This window comes from Lepidothrix coronata, unplaced genomic scaffold (genome assembly GCF_001604755.1).
Source record: "Lepidothrix coronata isolate B3197 unplaced genomic scaffold, Lepidothrix_coronata-1.0 Scaffold22, whole genome shotgun sequence".
Lineage (NCBI taxonomy): Eukaryota > Metazoa > Chordata > Aves > Passeriformes > Pipridae > Lepidothrix > Lepidothrix coronata.
The window spans coordinates 3,765,429-3,784,050 of NW_016690202.1; the positions used below are offsets into that span (position 1 = coordinate 3,765,429).

Below are 18,622 nucleotides of genomic sequence, written 5' to 3' on the forward strand. Positions count from 1 at the left end.
TCAAATGCATATGCCGTTTTGTTCCTGTTTCCAAGGATGTGAGATGGGATAGTAACCTTAAATAAGGGCAATGACACATTAAAATTAGACAAACCTCAATTATTTTCTAGTAAATAAAATCAAATCATTATAGTACTGGATGCCAAACACACACTTTAAAAAGTTACATAACTCTGAAATAAAACTTTAAAATTCAATTGTTAAAAAAATTTTGCAAGGAAGATCTTGAAAACTTCCTTCTTTCTCTGTCTTCATCAATCAAGCCTATTCAGCAACATAGTTTGGAAGACAGATCTTCAACCTAGAAAGGCTTATTTTGACAGTCACTATTAAAAGTTACAAGGAGAACAGATCATATATTCCAAGTCCACAATATTTTTGTGACAATTTGCTGTGATGGCTGTCAGTCATTCCTATTTGTTTCCATGGTCTCTGCAAGACCATTACTTTTGTTCTCTTCTAGATATGTATCTCTTTTCTCGGTAAAAGTAGCAAACAGTGTATCCATCATTCCCAAAACTTCTAGTAGTTCCTCTTGATAGTCAATCTCTTTTCCTATAGCTTCCTGAAGTTTCAAGAACTGTTTATCAACAATCGCTGACTGCCCAACCACAGGCTGATAAATATCTGTAAAAAAAAAAAATCACTTTAAAATCCACATATTTATACAAAGGTGAAAATTATAGTAGCTAGTTAGAGATGCTTTTAAGGAATCTGACAGAAGTCCAACCCTGTGGACAAATAAAACAACTTTAATGGTGTTCCGTAAACAGTAGTCATATGTACTCAATGTAACAGTATGTCAAACTAACAAAAACATGTTTTTATGACCTCTAATACTATTTTTACCTCACAGAAGAAGTTACTTGTACTATGTAAGCATAGAAACATGAAGTATTAAAGGTACTTAGAGACCACGAGGAGCTTCCTGCAGCCAGTGCAAATCAGATACTGACTGTGGTTAGAGTCATCTGGCAATGTCTCTTTTTGGATCATTTATAAGACTTCATACTTATAAACAAACCCATAAAAGTTTGTTTTCTTTAAAATGTAGCACTTTCAACCTTATTTCCAAGCAAGCTATATAACTTCGAGAATCTTTTTTGTGTTGTCCTTACCAGTGATCATATCTGCAACAGTGACCAGCACAGGAGTAAATCGTGGCTCAATCACACGCCTGCAAAATTGGAAGACATTCTAGTTTTACTGCTTTTATCCACTGCACTTCTACCACCAACAAGCAGCTTTTTCACACAGGCATACAGACAACTTCTCCATGAAGACACAGCACAGAACAGCAGTCACAGATGCAGGTCAAAAAAACCCCCTATATGTGGTATTCACCCTTCTCCTTTTGGGAAGACAGTGGGGGTTGGAGGACTGGTAAAAGTCTCAGGTACATGAGGACATAATAGATCAAGGGTTGAATGTCTGTCAAAGAAGTAGAATATCTCATACTATCAGCAAAACTGTTCTGTGCTAACCCGTAAACTGTTTCAGACCTATCCCAGCTTGCGATCAGAATGCAAAAGGCTTGTGAGAGCAACAATGTTCTACCTGTGATCTGCTGAAACTCTGTGACAAGTTATTAGAAAATAAAAGTGTCAAAATAGTTAGAGAGAACTCAGGTTAAAATAATACCTTGCCACAAATGTAAGGAGGAGATTAACTTGCTTCTCATCTCGGCCTGCAAGTGCACTCCTCAATGTTCCTCTGCGATGTAGTTCCTGCATAACTGCAACCGTAACTTCAGGAGTATGAAGCATGATGGGTGGCTGGACATATATAGAAGAGTTTAGTACCAAAGCAGTATCTTTATACACAACACAGGGCTGATATCAGCAAAACCAAAATGGAACCCAAGTTTGGTTCCTTTCTAGTTACACACTAAGATAAAATTAGTTTGACATATAGGAAAAATTCACATCAGGTGATATCACACAACTCTGATGAGAAAAACCAATGCCTTACCTCCAGGACTGCATCAAGAGCCTTGGAAGACTCAAAGCTCTTCAGCAGCTTGTCGTATTTCCTCAAAACACGTTTTACAGGTTTACTGACACAGAAATCTTCCTAGGATTCAAAGAAGAGTTCAGAATTAGACAAATACGCACACATAATAGATTAGACGTATTACCATGAACAAGCTTGTATGTCTTTATATATTTCCTCCCTTCCCTTTCTCCAACCCAGTACATTCCAAAAAAACAATTTTTGACAAGGGCTTCAGTACATATTTTCTCACTGCCTCATACCTGTTTTGGCATGTAAGTTCTTCCTTTCACATAGGTTCTATATGCTGGTTGTCTCTTCTTTTGTGACTTTTCATTCCTTTCTTCAGGTTTCCTGTGTTTAACATTTAGCACCCCATTGGTCATGCCTACAACTATAGTTTCATCTTCAGGCTAGAACAAAGAAATCACAGAGTTAGGACCCAAGTATTTTATTTGCTGCTCTATCATGGAGATTTTTAAATTTTTATGCTTTGTGATAAGGCTCAAATAATAGTGTGACAGATACCTCTTTGAGGTCCTGTGATCAAATACTTTGTTCAAAACAGGGACAGCTTCAAGGTTATGTTCATAAGCAATATTACAGACTAACTAGTGAATCGAGCTCAATTATGCATTAACATCCTTCTGCAAGTATGAGGTTTTGTTTTTTTCAATGGCATACAACTGCCTTTGGCTATTGTATATCAATGCCATACAACAGGCATGACCACCACCTAGGAGAAAGCAAAGCTATCATGGAACAGCAGAATTTTGAGAAACATCTGAAAGTTGTTCAAAACACTGGTCACTTACATAACAAAGTAGGTATAAATTTCACTCGAAGCTGTGGATGCTCCGTGCCTTTAAGTATTCAAAGCCAGGTTGGATGGGGCTTTGAGCAACCTAGTCTACTGGAAGGTGTCCTTGCCCCTGGTAGGGGGGGCTGAAACTAGATGATTTTTTAAGATACCATTCAAGCCAAACCATACTATGATATAATAAAAGGCTATAGAATTATGACAGGTATGATGGAGATCAGCGGGCCAATGTCTCATTTAAAGGCATCAACTGAAGATAATGAAGGTTCAAGTGGAACAATAAGAAGCAATTCTTCACACAAGTATGAGAAATGTGGAACTCCTTGTCAAGGAATCTAGGCAAAGTTTCAAGTTTGCCGAAGCTCAAAGAGAGACTGAGCAGGCTTATGTAAGAGAAATTCTTTGACTTGCACAGAAAGCACACTCTGCTGAGCTAATTTCTCATGTATTTATTACTCAGGAGGAATATAATCAGTCATCCCACTTTGCATCCAACAGCACTCTTCTGAAACACTTCCAATAGCCATGAAAGCAAAATTAATTACTTTAGTGACTTAAAAGGTATCAGTAATTACCTTATCTAGGAAGATGTCTACTGTACTTACCGATAACGCAAGACTGAGGATGGATGTTGCATAATTAAAGCTGTGGACTACTTTGTAGGATGTAGTACTGTAAATCTTCACATGCCTATACAGAAGAGTAATGATAGAACTATTGTTAGTAGTGCCTTATCATAGTCACTTTACAGGAATTTCATCACTCTCAACTTCTATAGATCATTTAAGGAAACTGAGTATTGATACGATGCATTCCCCAGACTACAACTGAGCTTCTTAATTATTACTACTAAAGATATCCACAAGTCAAGACAGGATTGCTCTTACCCCAGAAAAGATGAAAATGGGGCAAGGACAAGAGAAGAAACTGAAAGCAGATGTAGTGACTATCTGACTCCAGAAATGCTTATTAGGAAACAGCATCACTTCAAATTTGTTCTTAAATTTTAAATGCAAGATCTATTAGCAATTTCTGGAAGTAAATCCATAGATATTGTATCCAGCTCCTCCTTAATGATTTCATTGAAAGTATCAAATATTTAAAAAATGGGAAAACAAAACATTATCTTACAAGGATGAACTGTAGTGTTATGTAATCATAAAGCCTGAGGTAACCTAGGAAGTACACAAGGGAGGAGGTAAACAGACTACTGTCATTGCAGACCACTTCATATTTCTAATGTTTTGGAGACAACAGACCAAGTATCAGTATTTACCAACTTAAACCAAACAAACAAAAAAGCAAGGAGGTCATCTTTCACCTGTCATCTCAGGTACAAAAAGCAACAGCATGAGACAGAAAACTCGGGCTTTTTAAAAGTGAATACTAATACACTTTTAGCTATTTAAACTGTATTAAAGAATAGTTACTTTACAGAGACTGCAAAGGTCAGTTCAGAAATTAAAAAAAGACAAAACAGTTATTCAGAAGTTGTCCATATGCATTCCCATATGGCACATGCAATCCTTACTGACATTCAGGTTAGTAAGAAGAAAAGGTTAAGGCGTATCATAGAATCATAGCACAGTTCAAGGTGGAAGAAACCTTTCAAATGTCATCTAGACCAATCCCCCTGTAATAAGCAGGGACATTAGTAACATACCTTGGCCCCAAAACCTGTTCTCAAGTAAAGCCCAAAAAACATGGACAGATTCACAAATCCTTTCCTTTCAAAGGAATAAAAGTTCTAAAGAATTTAAATCTCAAAAAGCCACAAAATGTACTAACCTGTCCAGGGATCCTGACAATAACCTTTGTCCAGAGCTGTTCAGGCATAAACAAGTTACAGTTTTGTGGTGATTTTTAAGTGAAACTAGTAACTGTCCGCCTTTTAGTACATCCCAAACTTTGACATATCGACCTCCTGTGAAAAGGAAGCACATAAAACAGTCTTACATATGTACACATTTACGCTTCTCTGAAGTTCTCACAGATTAATACAGCACCTCCTTCATGTCACAATTTTCTGTACCTACTCATCATCCCTTCCATTATGACTATCTCCTGGGACAAGACACACTACAAGCCTCCTCCTTTTTAGGTCATTCTAAATGGAGCTGAATGATTCAACATACTCCTTACCAAAAAAACAAAAATTTGTAAACCACTGGATCACAGGACTTGTGATGCAATGGCAAGAAGAGACTAAAAAACCTTGTCAACATTAAGAGAAAGACACAGTCCCATCTTTTCAAAACTTCTTAAGTATGTTTATTCCTTCACTTCAGCACTGGGCTGAATTTTGTCTGTATTTTGTCATTAAAAATGTCTTTTTCTGGGTGGGCCTACTACAAGAATATCAAAACAGAGACAAAAAGAAAAGACCCCTACTCACACCCTCCAAATAAACACAGATTCCTAAAGAAGATATTTGAGAAATCTAGCTGCTACATCACTTACCACTTCATTACGAAATTAAAGCACCACACAAAAAATAAGTAGCTGTAGTATTTCTCAAATTACGACCACAGAAAAGATATTTGATTTATTTCATTTTATTGAATTACCTGCAGATACTAGAAGTCCACCAGAAGGGAATAGAAGCACGCTCTCCACAGGATGGCCATGTTCTATTGTCATGACACTACTTTTTGTTCGTGCATCAAATAGTTTCACAGTGTGATCATAGGAACCTAGAAACACCACCATAAATGGCTTCAGTTTCATAATTTCAATTATTTCAGGAACTAAAACAGCCATGTTCTACAATCTAAAGGAGCTCCTGGCTAATAGTAACGTTTTAAACCACATACTTAAAAACTCTATGTGGTTTACCTTGGTTATTTTATAGCCTTCAGGCAACATAAACTTTCTAATTCTAGCCCTAGCTTCATCTCAGCCCTTAAAAGTAATTTGCTTTAATTTTATTTCACTTCCATTAATGAAGTGTATTTACAACAATAAATACTAGGCAACCTGATGAAACCTAGACTCTTGTGCCTCCGGATGTAAGGAATATTAGGTTTTTTTCACAGCGTCTTACCACAGATTAATAGAAAGCTACTGCCAAGAAAACCAAAAGGAATGGTTTCAAAGAACTCTTCACGTGACCTTTCATTCTGGAGCCAGAACTACTGTCCTGCTCTGGAAACCTGATAAAATACCTCAGTCAACCCCAGTCAAAGGATTTTTCTTCACAGTATTTTCTTAACTTTCAAAAGCTAGTTAGGACAGTTCTGTTAACCCTAATAGGCTAAAACAAAAGATGTTAAAATTCAGTTCATGTTGAATTTCCCCAAAATGTCAGTGTCAAGCTTAAAAACCAAGTAAAAAAAGGAAACAACAAAGTAGGCATTGTGTAGGAAGACTAACCCTCCACTATGAAAATATAATAAACAAGATCCTACTGAATGAAAAATTTTCTTTCTGCATTTTTCTTCAATCCAAAAGAAGTATAGATACAGAATAAAAGTGAACCTGTTATAAAGACATCCGCATTCACTTTACTTGCACAGCCGCATCTCACGTAGTCAGTATGCTCACTATATGAGACAATTTCTGTGGCACTTGGAATATCCCACAAATTTGTTGAATAATCATCACCACCAGAAAATATCCTGTATTTATCGGACAGGAAACCCACTTGATGAACCGGTCTAGAAAACAAAGTCCACAATACCCAAAGTCAAAATACAATGTGTTTCAAGAAGAGTTAGTCTGTATGAAGAGTTTAATAAAGTACGTTAACTTAGAAGTGCAAAGTGGTTTTTTACATCAGAAGTTACAAAGCCTTACTTTAGAGGTTAAAATATTTTAGGTTTTGTATTTCCAGGCAGAAAAGGGTCATGCTGACAGATGCTTACTTAAGCACTGATATGGTATGCTTTAAATGTTTTACAGGTCTCCTTGAAAGCTCATTCAAAAGCTCTAAATTCTGCACTTGTTACTTAGAGGTCTGTGTGCTAGCACTGTCCTTTAGAAAACATTTACAATAGTGAATTTTAAGAAAAATTTATTATAGTAAATTTTAAGTACGACTGGTTTGGACAATCTTCCCATCCTTTAAAATTGCTATTTAAATCTTTATTGTCAACATAACATCCCAACAGAGAATGACTTTTACGGAAAACACAGATACACAGATCTTACTACAGTTAACCTCATCATTAGAACGTAACACCTGATCTACAAACACAGACCTCAAACAGAAACACTCACAACATCAACCTGGGTGATTTCCACTGAAAGGAGGGTTGTTGTTCCACATAGATGAAATACACATTGGTCTTCCACAGCACAGCAACCTGTTCAAGCATTGTCTTCTCCTCGCTGATACACAGAACTTCTAACTCCTTACCCACCCCACCCTATCATAATGAACTTTTTATGGTTTGGTTTGGTTTGGTTTGGTTTTTTAAGGGATCCCTTCCCTTCCTGGCATATTTCTTCATTGTTTTTGTTTAGACACTTTTTAGAACTCTTTTCCTGCCAGCATCAAATATAAGATACTTATCAGTGCCAGGCAGTCACAAGACATCTACACAACATATTAACAGACACCTACTGGAAACAGAAAATGTATTTACTCTTCTCTATACTCCATGCATATTTAGCATTTAAAAAAACCCCCTCCCTCCAAGTTAGAACTTAACTGTAAAATCTACTTTTCAGTTAAGATCTGCACGAGACAGTTGCAAGCAACATGTAACAGTATTACTCAGATTTTCAGCAACATGCAAAGCAGGTACATAAACACTATATGCTGGTTAGGCAGTGGGATGGGTTGCCCAGGAAAGTTATGGAGGGAAAAGCCAATACTGTCTTACTTAGTGTGCCCATCGAACTGCCTCAGTGGTGCTCTCCCGCTGACGTCAAAGAGGCGGATGCTGCTGTCCTCACTGCCTGCAACAAGCAGCTGCCCATCGTCCCTGTACGTGGCACTATATGCGGCATCTCTGAAGCGAGAGAATGTTTTGATGGGCTCCTGGGAGTAACGGCCATAAATGTGGATCTGGAAAAACAACAAGGCATTAAATTTTCTTGCATCATATCAACTCAAGGACAGCATCATAAAAACCTCAGAAAAGCCACTTACCCTCGAGGAGGCTGTGACAGCATAGTTGTATGGTGGGACTGGGGAGAAGTCAATTTTACTTACTGCACCAAATTCCTTTATCTGAACGGGTGTCTAAAACAACAGTAGTAAAGATCATGAAAAAATTACCACACCATCAAATAGGAAAACAGCAAAATAAAAGCTACTTCCTACAGAAAGTTCAAAACTCCTTTAGAACCAAATCGTTTCTTAATTACAGCGATACCGAATTTCACTTTTGCCAGTCTCTACTCCGGCTCTCCTAGGTTTTTTCCAATACACTCATAACAACTGACCCATTCATTACGTGTTTTCATGAAAAACAAAAAAAAACTCAAAACAAAAAACTCACGCGTCTTTACAAAATAATTCGATTAGTTGCACGAAAGCGGTAAAAAAAATTCCCAGGGTAGTAAATGAGGCTGTTGGGCCGCCTCCTACCTTGTACCCCCGCCAGTACAGCGTGTCCTGCGTGATCTTCTCGCCGAGCTTGGGGCACGCCTGCACCACCACCGGCTTGTACGCGGCCATGGAGCTCCGGGCGCGGGGCCTCCGGGCACGGCGAAGGTTGCCGCCGCGTCTCCCCTGACCTCTCCGGGTCAGGCGGGGGCTGTCCGGGAGAGGCTCGGGAAGCGCGATGGGATCGGGACACGCTGCGGGCGCGCTATGGCGGCACAGGGCCGGCCGCGAGGAGAGGCAGCGCGGGCGCACAGGCTGCGCGTCATCGTGCGTCACTTCCCGCCCGCGGCGGCCGAGGGAGCGCGGCCCGGGTGAGGCCGGGAGGGGCCGGCGGGAGAGGGGATGTGGGGTAGCGGGAAGGTGGGAGCGGTGCCGGAGGTACCGGCATCTGTGGGGCTGCCAGGCTGGAGCCGTTTCTGGGTGGCGGGTGCTTCACCCCCCTCCAGGGAGCAGGGAGGGCTCCAGGCGTGCCCGCGGCTGCGGCGGATCCCGGCCCGATCGGAGGTTTCCCGCGGTCCTGTGGGCAAGCCCCTGCTATCCCGGGGTGTCTGCCGTCGGTGTGGAAGGGATTTGGGGTTTTTCCTGCGTGTGTGGTAGAAGCCGTTTATTTTACGCAGGTTGCAAAAAGATACAAAGGGGCTTAAAGTCACTTTAGGTTTTCATTCAAGTCTGATGTTTTTAGGAAATAAAATCATCTTTATGAGCTTGTTCGTGGTTTGGTATAAACCAGATTGGTTGTGGTGAGGGGGTTTTTGTTGCAACCAGACAAATATTCTGAAGCATCACTTAGATGAAACTTCTACTGGCTTCATTATGGAATTTGGTTTAAACATCCATGTGATAAAATGTCAGTGGAGAATTCAGTCACTAGCTTGTGACAGCAACAAGATTGATATTTCACCAATGTTTTGACTGTCAAAACTAAATGCCATAAAATTAAATGAAGCCAAATTTGGTGTATTTTTATTCATTGTTTCACCAGAATGTTCTTAACCTGTGTTACGTTTGTTCAGTTGCAGCTTGTTCAAAAAACTGGACTTGGCTGGACAGAATTGGACTTAGCTGGAAACTGTGAAGAAGCATTTTGCATGAAGCTTTTACGTGATTGAAGCCATGGCATCATCAACAAACTTAGACGTTGGGGCCCAGTTAATTGTGGAAGAATGTACCACGAGCTACAGCCTGCCACCCATGCCAGACATTAAAGTGGAGCATCAGCTAGACTCCAGCACAGAGGAAGGCCCAGCTCAGAGTGTCACCATGGGGATGAAATTCATTTTGCCCAATAGATTTGATATGAATGTCTGCTCACGATTTGTGAAATCTCTGAATGAGGAGGACAGTAAAAATATTCAAGACCAAGTCAACTCTGACCTTGAAGTCGCATCTGTCTTATTTAAAGGTTGAATTTATGGTACAAATTGTTATCTGTGGACTGTGTCATCCTGTTAAACTATTATGTTTTCTTTAAAAAAAATCCACTACCTTATATGTGGTATTCCCCTTTTTATTATATGATTAATGAATTATTAATGTAAAATTAATTTCCACCAAGATTATTTTTTAAATCACATTTCAATTTTTCTTTTAAATTGAAAAAGCAGTGGCACAAAAAGCCCAAGTTAACAAGAGCTGATGCTGATCATGGGAACATTTGTGTAGCATGTCCTACAACAGTATGGATCTTCACAAAACACTACTGAAAGCACTATGCAATCACTTCAATTTCAGTAGCTTTTAGCAGCATGTTTTATCTTTTCACTAGTATGAGGAAAAAATAATGTAGGTCTTGTGGTTGCTTGTTTAATCAGTGTGGCTGTACAAGGCCTGTGGTTGTAGAAATGGGCTTGTCAGTTCAGCTTCACGCTACTTGAAAGCAAAAGCTGCTCCAATTCTGAATGCCTGCAGCTAATCCAGCCATTGCTGGGCAGTTTCATCAGAACTGATCCATGCTTTTTCACAGCTGGGGATATTGATACAGAACAAAATTAAGTCTTTCATTTACTTCCTCTTAACAACTGGGGTTTCTGGCACTTGCTGTCATATCTCAGACTGTTAATGGTGTGTCTTCTCATGAGGTTGAATGTCACCCATTTCCTGAAACAAATGCAAACACAGGCCTATTGTGAATTTTGATGGTTTCACTGATTGGTATTGTGGGGCTGCAGTTCAGCCATTGTAGTTTTCAGACTTTTTTGATTTGGAGGCCCTAAGTGCTCACCAGCAGACCCGCAGGTCTAAGCAGCAAATGTAGATGTGTCAGCAATAAGCAGGTTGCTGTCTTAGAAGTAGTCCTGCAGATCCAGGGACCACAGGTCAAAATCTGTGGCAGGGCACTTAATTCAGTGAAGTCAGCTGTAGCTATTTGATTGGCAAACAAAATGTAATTTAATTTTTATCCTGTGAAGCTCTACTCCTTTTAGTTGGTTCTTTCCCAGAATTTGTGCATGGGTTTATGATCATAAAGTTCTCTATGGTGTTAATTCAGTGTGTGTGTTAATTAGCTTCCAGGCATTAATTACTTCTTCACACTGGTGTCAAATCAATACGGAGTTTAATCCTTCAATGTCTATCCAATATTTAATCAGTTAGCTTCTTAAAAATCTCTTGGCTTCTCAGCTACTTCTCAAAACCAAAAGCAACTTTTGAGAATTAGAAGCCAAGGCAACATATAAATATACTCTGTAGTAAAATGCCATTAGCTTCCAAGAGAAAGCAAGGTAAGTTAGTATGAAGGAACACATTAGCACTGAATGACTTCCTGAATTCTAAGTGGTGAACATATGTGAACATGTGAACATAAAATGCTGTTGCATTTTATATGTTAGTGTGGAACATCTCTTTTCCTGCTGGATAATTATTCATAAGGCATTCATAATGCTGTCAAAATATGATCCAGGAGTGGGAAAAGCCCTGGTAAAGAAAGTTAGTGAGGGTCATCTCCACCCAGGCAGTAGACTGGTTAGGAGCAGGCAGAGGCATGATCTGAGCAGTTACCAGACTGCATGTCTGACCAGAGGTGCATCATGTCATTGTGTTGGAGTGTCCGTAAGGATATGACAGGTTGAGTGGAGCCTCCTACAGATAAATCCAATGCAGGCACGTTGAAAAATCTAGACAAAGGCTTACCTCGTTTAGAGATCAACTTGTCTTTGGGTGACTTTATACCATACTGAATGTGTGTGGTAGCAGCATTGTTTTATGCTAGAAATGAATGCAGCCTTTTATTCAACTTTCACAATACACAGTGGAAAAAGCACATGTCAAAAGCTTTCTTAACATGGATTTTAAAGGTCTTGTGATACTGGTGCTTTCTAGTTTGACTTAGAATCTATGGTTTGCTTTTAATGCTCTTATTAGTACTGAAATCCTGTCTGGTTTTTTTTGTTCAATGTAGCCGAATGCAACAGCCACACTTCTCCTTCCCCGGGTATCCAAGTAAGACATGTTTATACTCCATCAACTACTAAGCATTTCTCACCAATAAAACAATCAACTACCCTAACTAACAAACACAGGGGAAACGAAGTCTCTACAACACCTCTGCTTGTAAACTGTAAGTATCCTTCTGCCTTACTGTTAATAATTATTTTGTGAACTGTATTTTGACAGATTTTTCCAGTTTTTTCTTTGGTGTTGCAATGAACTTCAACACAGGAAGAAAACACTTAAATTACTCTTGTCTAATATCACATGGTTTCAACCACAAAATAGTCATCCACCTTTTGTATTGAACTAATGACTGAAGCTTACTTTCCAGAAAGAATCTTAATTATTGATTTAAATAATACAGGTAAAGATTTTTCTAATTTTTTTCTAAGCTGTAAGTTAATGTGCCTCATACACGTTTTCAGAATTTGTGTGTCTTGTAAAATTTATTAAAATTAGATGATTGGTAAGTGCTACAGAATACTGCAAATATCGTGATTGTCATGGATCTTGAAAATCAAGAAAGTAGTATTATTTATGGGGGGGGTTCTGAATTTTCAAGCATTTTCTTTATAAATTAATTTGCTGTAATTTACTTTATCTGTAAATTATTTCCTTTATAAATGATAGGCCTTTTTTTTTCAAAAAGCCAATTACATGGGAAGAATTAAGCTGGAGCTGCAGTGTAGGCCTCTGAATAAAATATGACGTCTATCTGAAATTTTCATGTAGTGATTGAGGACAGTCAACATTTACAACTGATGTAACATTAGCTGATTTCATTATTATATAGTGTGGATAATTTATTACATATTCCCTCCTGAGAATCTTTCAGGCCTGCTCCAAGTTGCAGTTAGGAAAACCATGAACCCATGCAGCTTGCTGTGGGATTGGAGATTTTTTTCTTCATAATCTCTTAAGAATTATTCTGCTTTTAAGATATGGTACCTTATATTAAGGAATTAAAGAAAAATCCCACAATATTTTCCTTCCCCTTTGTATGTCAGGTTGTATACAGTTTTGTAACGTCTGATCTATTCCACATTGTAGTGAGTGAGAGTCACACTAGAGGTTTTGTCTGTTGAATAGCAGGAGAGCTCTCCTGATGATATGCAGTGTCTTAGGTGTAATTTTTAAATTAGACATCCTTAATTTACCAAAATACATTTATTTTCATTTGATAAATGGTCTTAATGTGATCTTGGTTTGCTGACCAAGCAGTAGAGAAGAGATCATGTTGCTTTGTAAAAAGTCGGTGTGGGACGTATGTATCTTTGTTTTCAAATATGACTTCTACAATGATTAAAAAATTACCTAAACCTATAGAACTCTTTGAAAACTTCAGGTTTTAAGAGAGTGATTTCAGTTCAGAGAAACCTATCTACCCCCTCAAATCCAAGTTCAGTAGTGCTTGAGCCAATGGATATGTTATACTCAGCTTCAGTTAGAGTAGAATGAAAACTGGTGTGTGTAACACATGCTTTTGCTTCCTTTTCTGCAGCTTTATCAGTCCATCAGCTGGCTGCTCAGGGAGAAATGTTATATCTGGCCACACGTATTGAACAAGGTAAGACAGAGGGAGATTAAGTGCCTTTCTTTTTCCTTTGGGCCATTTATATGCTGTTGTATTTGACCCTTCTTTAAAGCTATATTAAAAAAATAAGTCCTCAGTTCTGGTACAAATTGAAGGATATTTGACATATGTGTGCTTTGCAGATGCGGACTGTGGTTTTGCATCAGTCTGTTACTCACTCAGTGCTATGATTTGCATTTAAATTAAAACATTAGCATTAATAGGAGTAGTAGGTAAATCCTTTCCTCTCACTCCTCTCAAGCTATATAGGTAATCCATGGAAATGAGAAAGGAGTCTTAGTTCTATTAGAGCAATTAATTTTACTTTATTTTTAGATTTTCATTGTAATTTAAAACACATTTCTTCTAATGATGGTTTTCCAATTCTGTTTAATCAATCAGCATAAGGACCTGTGTGCTGCTAATTTAAGCCATGGCTCACACCTGCACTATCATAGTACTATACATTCTGAGTTGTGTGGTAGTCTTCAGGGTGGCATTTGTTGTCCACAACACATATACAAAATTTCAACTCCAGATAACATATTGAATTTAGTACTATTTAGTTAATAGTATATTCTTGTTGTACTAATAGTAATTAGCCATGCTTTCAGTGCATCCTCGTTGAAATGTTTACTGGAAAGGAGGTAATGAGTCACTAAGTCTATATACTTTGTAATGAGCCATGTATATGAAAAGCAGATCAATTCTGGAGTGTTGGTAATTATTAAAAATGCTTATTTTGTTACTATAAGCATGAGATTTTTAAAGTATAGGTATTTTTTTAAAAATCCAGCTGAACTATTTCAGTCAGCCAATTGTTAAAAAAAGCTTTTTTTTTTTTCCTAGCTGCACTAGATGTAGACCTTAATTGTTTTCACAGACCACCTTATTGATTACATGAACTTTGAGGGGAATTAAGTTGTTCTATCTATATTGCTGTATAGGCGCATTCTTTACAAGATTGTGTGGCTCACTGTATTGAAAAAAACCATTGCGTACAGTATAATACAGAATGTACCTTTTTATTTTTCAAATATCCTTTCTCTTCTTTCCAAAGATAAAGCCCAGATTACAAACAACTTGTAACATTTCTAAATAAAAACAGAGTTTATAAAGTTTAAAAACTTAAATTTTAAACTATTAAACTAAAAGTTTAAATTTTACTGTGGTCAGTTGGATGTGGTTTTTTTTTCTTGGACAAAGATATTTCCACCACCAATGGGAGAGAATTTTGTTTTGAAAGTTGAGATGAGAATGACTTTTAGGCCACGCTGGTACCTGGTGAATATATGGTATTCACCATGGATACATCAACACATTTCACCAGCTCACACAGTGCATTAGTGAAAGGGATTACTAAGTTATATATTTTTCTTTAAACAGAAAATTTAATCAATCATAAGGATGAAGAAGGATTTACCCCTCTGATGTGGGCTGCAGCTCATGGGCAGATAGCAGTAGTGGAATTTCTCCTCCAGAATGTAAGATAAAAAACCACACTACATTTTAAATTTATTTACCCATTACTTCATTTTGCCTTCTTAAGTTTGTCAATGCTGCTATAGAGTTAAATGGTTTAAATTTAAGTTCTATGTAAAACCTCAAATTTGCTTCTTGTTTTTAAATTGATACTTTTATTTCAGGGTGCAGATCCTCAGATCCTGGGGAAGGGGCGAGAAAGTGCCCTCTCACTGGCCTGCAGTAAAGGGTACACAGATATTGTCAAAATGCTGCTCGACTGTGGAGTTGATGTCAATGAGTATGACTGGGTAAGACTCTAGCTTAAATTTATGTCAGAGGGTGCCTTGGTCAGAAAACTGAAGCAGGACATAGCACTGGCTTGGATTTAAAAATTGTTCTACTTCTGAAATATTTGAGAGTTTCAAAACTTGCATAGGATAAGAGAAGTTGGTTCTACTAGTTCTGACCTCTTGGGAGAAAGAGAATGAGATTAATGCTGGCTCCTTGTAGAAGTGTGAGCTTAAAGTTTAAAAAATAGACAAAAAAGATGGAAGTTGTGAAGATCCAAAACAACCTCATTTTCATAAAATCTATGAAGTCTCTTACTGATACATAGAAGCATATTGGTGTGTTAGGGAATTAAAATCACGGACTGTTTAATCACTAAGTGTCTTAAGGCATTTCTCTGCTTTTGCAGAATGGAGGCACACCCTTACTATATGCAGTACATGGGAACCATGTGAAATGTGTAAAAATTCTCCTTGGTAAGCAGACTGTCCAAACAGAATTACTAGTAATAATGTACTATCAGTTGTCATTGTCAGAAATACAAGTCTGTTCCTATTTTACATAGAAAATGGTGCTGATCCAACTATCGAAACAGATGCTGGCTATAATTCCATGGATTTGGCTGTAGCCTTGGGCTATCGGAGTGGTGAGTATTGCAAATGTAAACTCTTCTAAAAAAATTTTAGTTTTTACAGCTCCTTGTATATGTAGCTGCTGTAATGGCCTGGTAGAGGTTTTGCAGCATTCAACATGTTACCTGTCCTACAAGTCTTAATACACCTAAATGAATCAGGCCAAAATGGGTAGGGGCTTCCATCCCTTTTTCAGAAAGCCAGGTACCTAGTAAGAAAATGTCACTGACCTGGATCTGCATCAGTGGGCCCAAATATCGGTGTTTAGGGCTGATGCAGCCATGATTTAGACAAGGGGAGCCGAGCTGCTCCCCCATCCCTGTACAAGCAGTGTGTTGCACTGGACAATTGTAAGAGGCCTGCAGCTGTCCTGAACCCCTCACTCTGGTTGACTGGCATGTAATGATGTAGTTTGCAAAACCTTCTTCCCCTGTCAGACCAGCTCTATCTCTAGTTTGTCTTGGAGGCACACAGTAATAGGATCAGTAGTGAATATACTACCTCACTTGGTTATGGAAAACAGAAGCAAAGAAGGGACTCTTCACTGGTGTTTTTCCTCATGCTGCCTTCATTTTGAAAGCTGTGAAATGTCTGCCATCACAGAAATGAACTGAACAAAAAAATTCTCCCAGCACTGGATGTGCTGCTTGTCCAAGCAGAGCCCTGTGCTTATGAATGAGCCAGTAACTTCACAAATGTCTAGATGTAGGACTGCTTCAAAAGCTCAATCTCAGAATGTTCCACAGAAGACATTCCTAATAATTTTTTTCCCTACTTTCCATTTGTAGGCTAAAAATTTGCTTTCCATATGCTATCAACCTATTCAAACCACAGAACAGATGAGGCCCCCCAAAACCCATCATCTGCCTTCCTGGATGTGTTGTTTTTGCGTTATGTAAGGCTTTTATTTTCTGAAGGGATGCAAACCCTCTTCACAGAGTAAATTATTCCTGTCTGGCTTTTAATAAATCATTATACAGGACAAGCAGGCATCTGGCAGAAAAAACATTACAACCCTAAAAAATGAAAAAAAATGAACACTGATTAACCCCATCTTTTTTCTCTGCTTTAGTTCAACAGGTTATTGAGTCTCATTTATTAAGGCTACTTCAAAATATCAAGGAATAAGGGTTGGCTCTTCTTCGGGTGTCAGTTCTTGGCTTGGAGATTTGAACTGCTTTTTAGCCCTGTAATCGATGACAAAGGTTGGTTGTTTTGTAACTTTACCTCAGTTCAACTATTTGCTGATTTTAGTTAAGCTATTTAGTATTCTTCCTCTTCTTTCATTGTTATTCATGCAAATATGCAATGTCATCCTTTTCTTAAATATATTTTATATAATTTTAGAAGAAAAAGTCAGTTGCCATGCATGAAAATCTTTGTAAATAAATCCAGTTTTGACCATCTAAATGTTTACACTGAATGCAGTGGGTGACACTGCGCCAAGTGTCCTACTTTGTGACATCACTGATACATATTCACATGAAGAAATCTGTTTAGGTATTGAGGTATATCACCACAGAAGATAGATGTCTTTATTGTTATTAATACTAACTAGTGTGTGTGATAGTTTGTGATATTCTCAGTTCATATTTGTCCTGGCTCTGGCCAGGACAGGTTTAATTTTTCCAGTAGGCAGGAGGGGGCATGGCTGGGACCCTTCATCATTACCAGGGGCACGGGGGAGTCTCTTTCAGAGAGAAGGGGTTCCTTTCTCTTGCAGTGGTGTGGCTGCAGTGGAGTCGGGTCAAGCTCCATGGTGAGCATTTTTGCATGTATACTTTTTTTTGTATACTTTTGTTATTAATATTGTTGCTGTTACTGTTCGTTTTCGTATCTCATTGCTGTTTCTAGTAAATTGCTTTTTTTCTCAACCTGTGATCTTTACCTTTTGTGCCTCCAATTCCCCTTTCCATCTGGCCTCGGAGGGAGGGGAGAGAGGGTGGGGGAGTGAGCGACTGGCAGCATGGTTTGGAGGGTCTCATCAGGAGCACTACATTGGGGAGTACCCTTCCTAAATCAGGACAGCCTTATTTGGCACCCAGTGTGGGGCACAAAGGGTTGAGATAACAACAGATCTGGCCAGAGCAGGTTGGAAATAAAATTGATTTAAGCATTTGTTGTATTGGGTGTGGAGACACTGGTCACAGTGTTCCTTAGTCTGTTCGTGTGGCTGGGGTACCTAACCCTGTATATATTCTCATTTGTGCCCCTCATGATGATATTTTTTAGAGTAGGAAGAGGGATCAGGATTGCTTTGTTAATGTACTGTATCAGTTTATGGCACGATAACATCAAGGGCAGTGAGAGTCATTTGGGATATGTATCCAGTGCTGCTCTCCTATCCTTACCTTGGGTGCTGCCTGTGGGAGCCCATTACTAATTGTACCCAGTCTGTGGGTGGAACAGGGAAGGATGATTTTCCCCAGCTTTTCACCCCCTTTTTCTACTTCAAGCCTGTTACAACAGCTTTTAAGAATTGTGAATTGCCTCTGGATATTGAGGAAAGCATGGTTTTGTTGCTAAGTCTGCCAGGTCTCCTCAGTGCAGTCCACATCATGTTTAGAATCGAGGTAGAGATTTCTAGGAAGGTCACTCAGAGATCTGCAATGAGTCATGAGTGACATGGGGATAAAATGGCCAACTTTTGAAGGATTACTCTGCTCTAACGGTTTGGAAGTTCACCCCGAGCAATTACAGGACCCTGATAAAGTGGTAGAATATGTGAAGGAAAAATGTTGTGGCAGCTTGAAAGAGGCACAAAGTTATGCAGTGTGCTGGGCCCTGGCTACTATTTATCAGACACTGATGGTCATTAGATGGCATCCTCAGGGGGAGGAGGAGGAAAAGCAGAACAATAGGCACTGTTG

At 38.7% G+C, this 18,622-nt stretch overlaps 2 protein-coding genes across 4 annotated transcripts; one reads left to right on the forward strand and one right to left on the reverse strand.

Moving 5' to 3' along the window:
• UTP15 (UTP15, small subunit processome component) lies at window positions 1–8,575 on the reverse strand. The gene is made up of 12 exons (XM_017808131.1): window positions 8,349–8,575; window positions 7,908–8,000; window positions 7,639–7,823; window positions 6,290–6,468; window positions 5,380–5,505; window positions 4,601–4,736; window positions 3,418–3,502; window positions 2,256–2,405; window positions 1,972–2,073; window positions 1,642–1,775; window positions 1,119–1,177; window positions 1–627 (listed from the first exon to the last, which is right to left on the reverse strand). Exons 1-12 carry the CDS (start codon window positions 8,436–8,438, stop codon window positions 404–406), a joined length of 1,563 nt encoding a protein of 520 aa, XP_017663620.1. The 5' UTR covers window positions 8,439–8,575; the 3' UTR covers window positions 1–403.
• A 49-nt stretch (window positions 8,576–8,624) lies between these two features.
• Window positions 8,625–17,161, forward strand: ANKRA2 (ankyrin repeat family A member 2). 3 transcript variants are annotated; one of them, XM_017808133.1, is made up of 9 exons: window positions 8,625–8,677; window positions 9,380–9,768; window positions 11,764–11,922; window positions 13,297–13,362; window positions 14,755–14,852; window positions 15,015–15,140; window positions 15,530–15,596; window positions 15,686–15,766; window positions 16,825–17,161. In XM_017808133.1, exons 2-9 carry the CDS (start codon window positions 9,480–9,482, stop codon window positions 16,878–16,880), a joined length of 942 nt encoding a protein of 313 aa, XP_017663622.1. In that variant the 5' UTR covers window positions 8,625–8,677; window positions 9,380–9,479; the 3' UTR covers window positions 16,881–17,161. The 3 variants fall into 3 exon arrangements, with proteins under 3 accessions (XP_017663622.1, XP_017663623.1, XP_017663624.1); XM_017808134.1 differs by having other exon boundaries at window positions 8,666–8,726; XM_017808135.1 differs by lacking the exon at window positions 8,625–8,677 and adding an exon at window positions 8,694–8,744.
• The last annotated feature ends 1,461 nt before the right edge of the window (window positions 17,162–18,622 follow it).

Bases quoted from the DNA above. Each gene is read 5' to 3' on its own strand.
- UTP15 (XM_017808131.1), bottom strand. From the start codon at position 8,438: ATGGCCGCGTACAAGCCGGTGGTGGTGCAGGCGTGCCCCAAGCTCGGC. The intron at 4,737-5,379 runs GTAATTCAATAA...TCCTTTTCACAG, and splicing joins TGGACTTCTAGTATCTGCAG to GAGGTCGATATGTCAAAGTT. The intron at 1,178-1,641 runs GTATTATTTTAA...CCAATTTTGCAG, and splicing joins CTCCTTACATTTGTGGCAAG to GCGTGTGATTGAGCCACGAT.
- ANKRA2 (XM_017808133.1), top strand. From the start codon at position 9,480: ATGGCATCATCAACAAACTTAGACGTTGGGGCCCAGTTAATTGTGGAA. The intron at 9,769-11,763 runs GTTGAATTTATG...TGTTCAATGTAG, and splicing joins CGCATCTGTCTTATTTAAAG to CCGAATGCAACAGCCACACT. The intron at 11,923-13,296 runs GTAAGTATCCTT...CCTTTTCTGCAG, and splicing joins AACACCTCTGCTTGTAAACT to CTTTATCAGTCCATCAGCTG.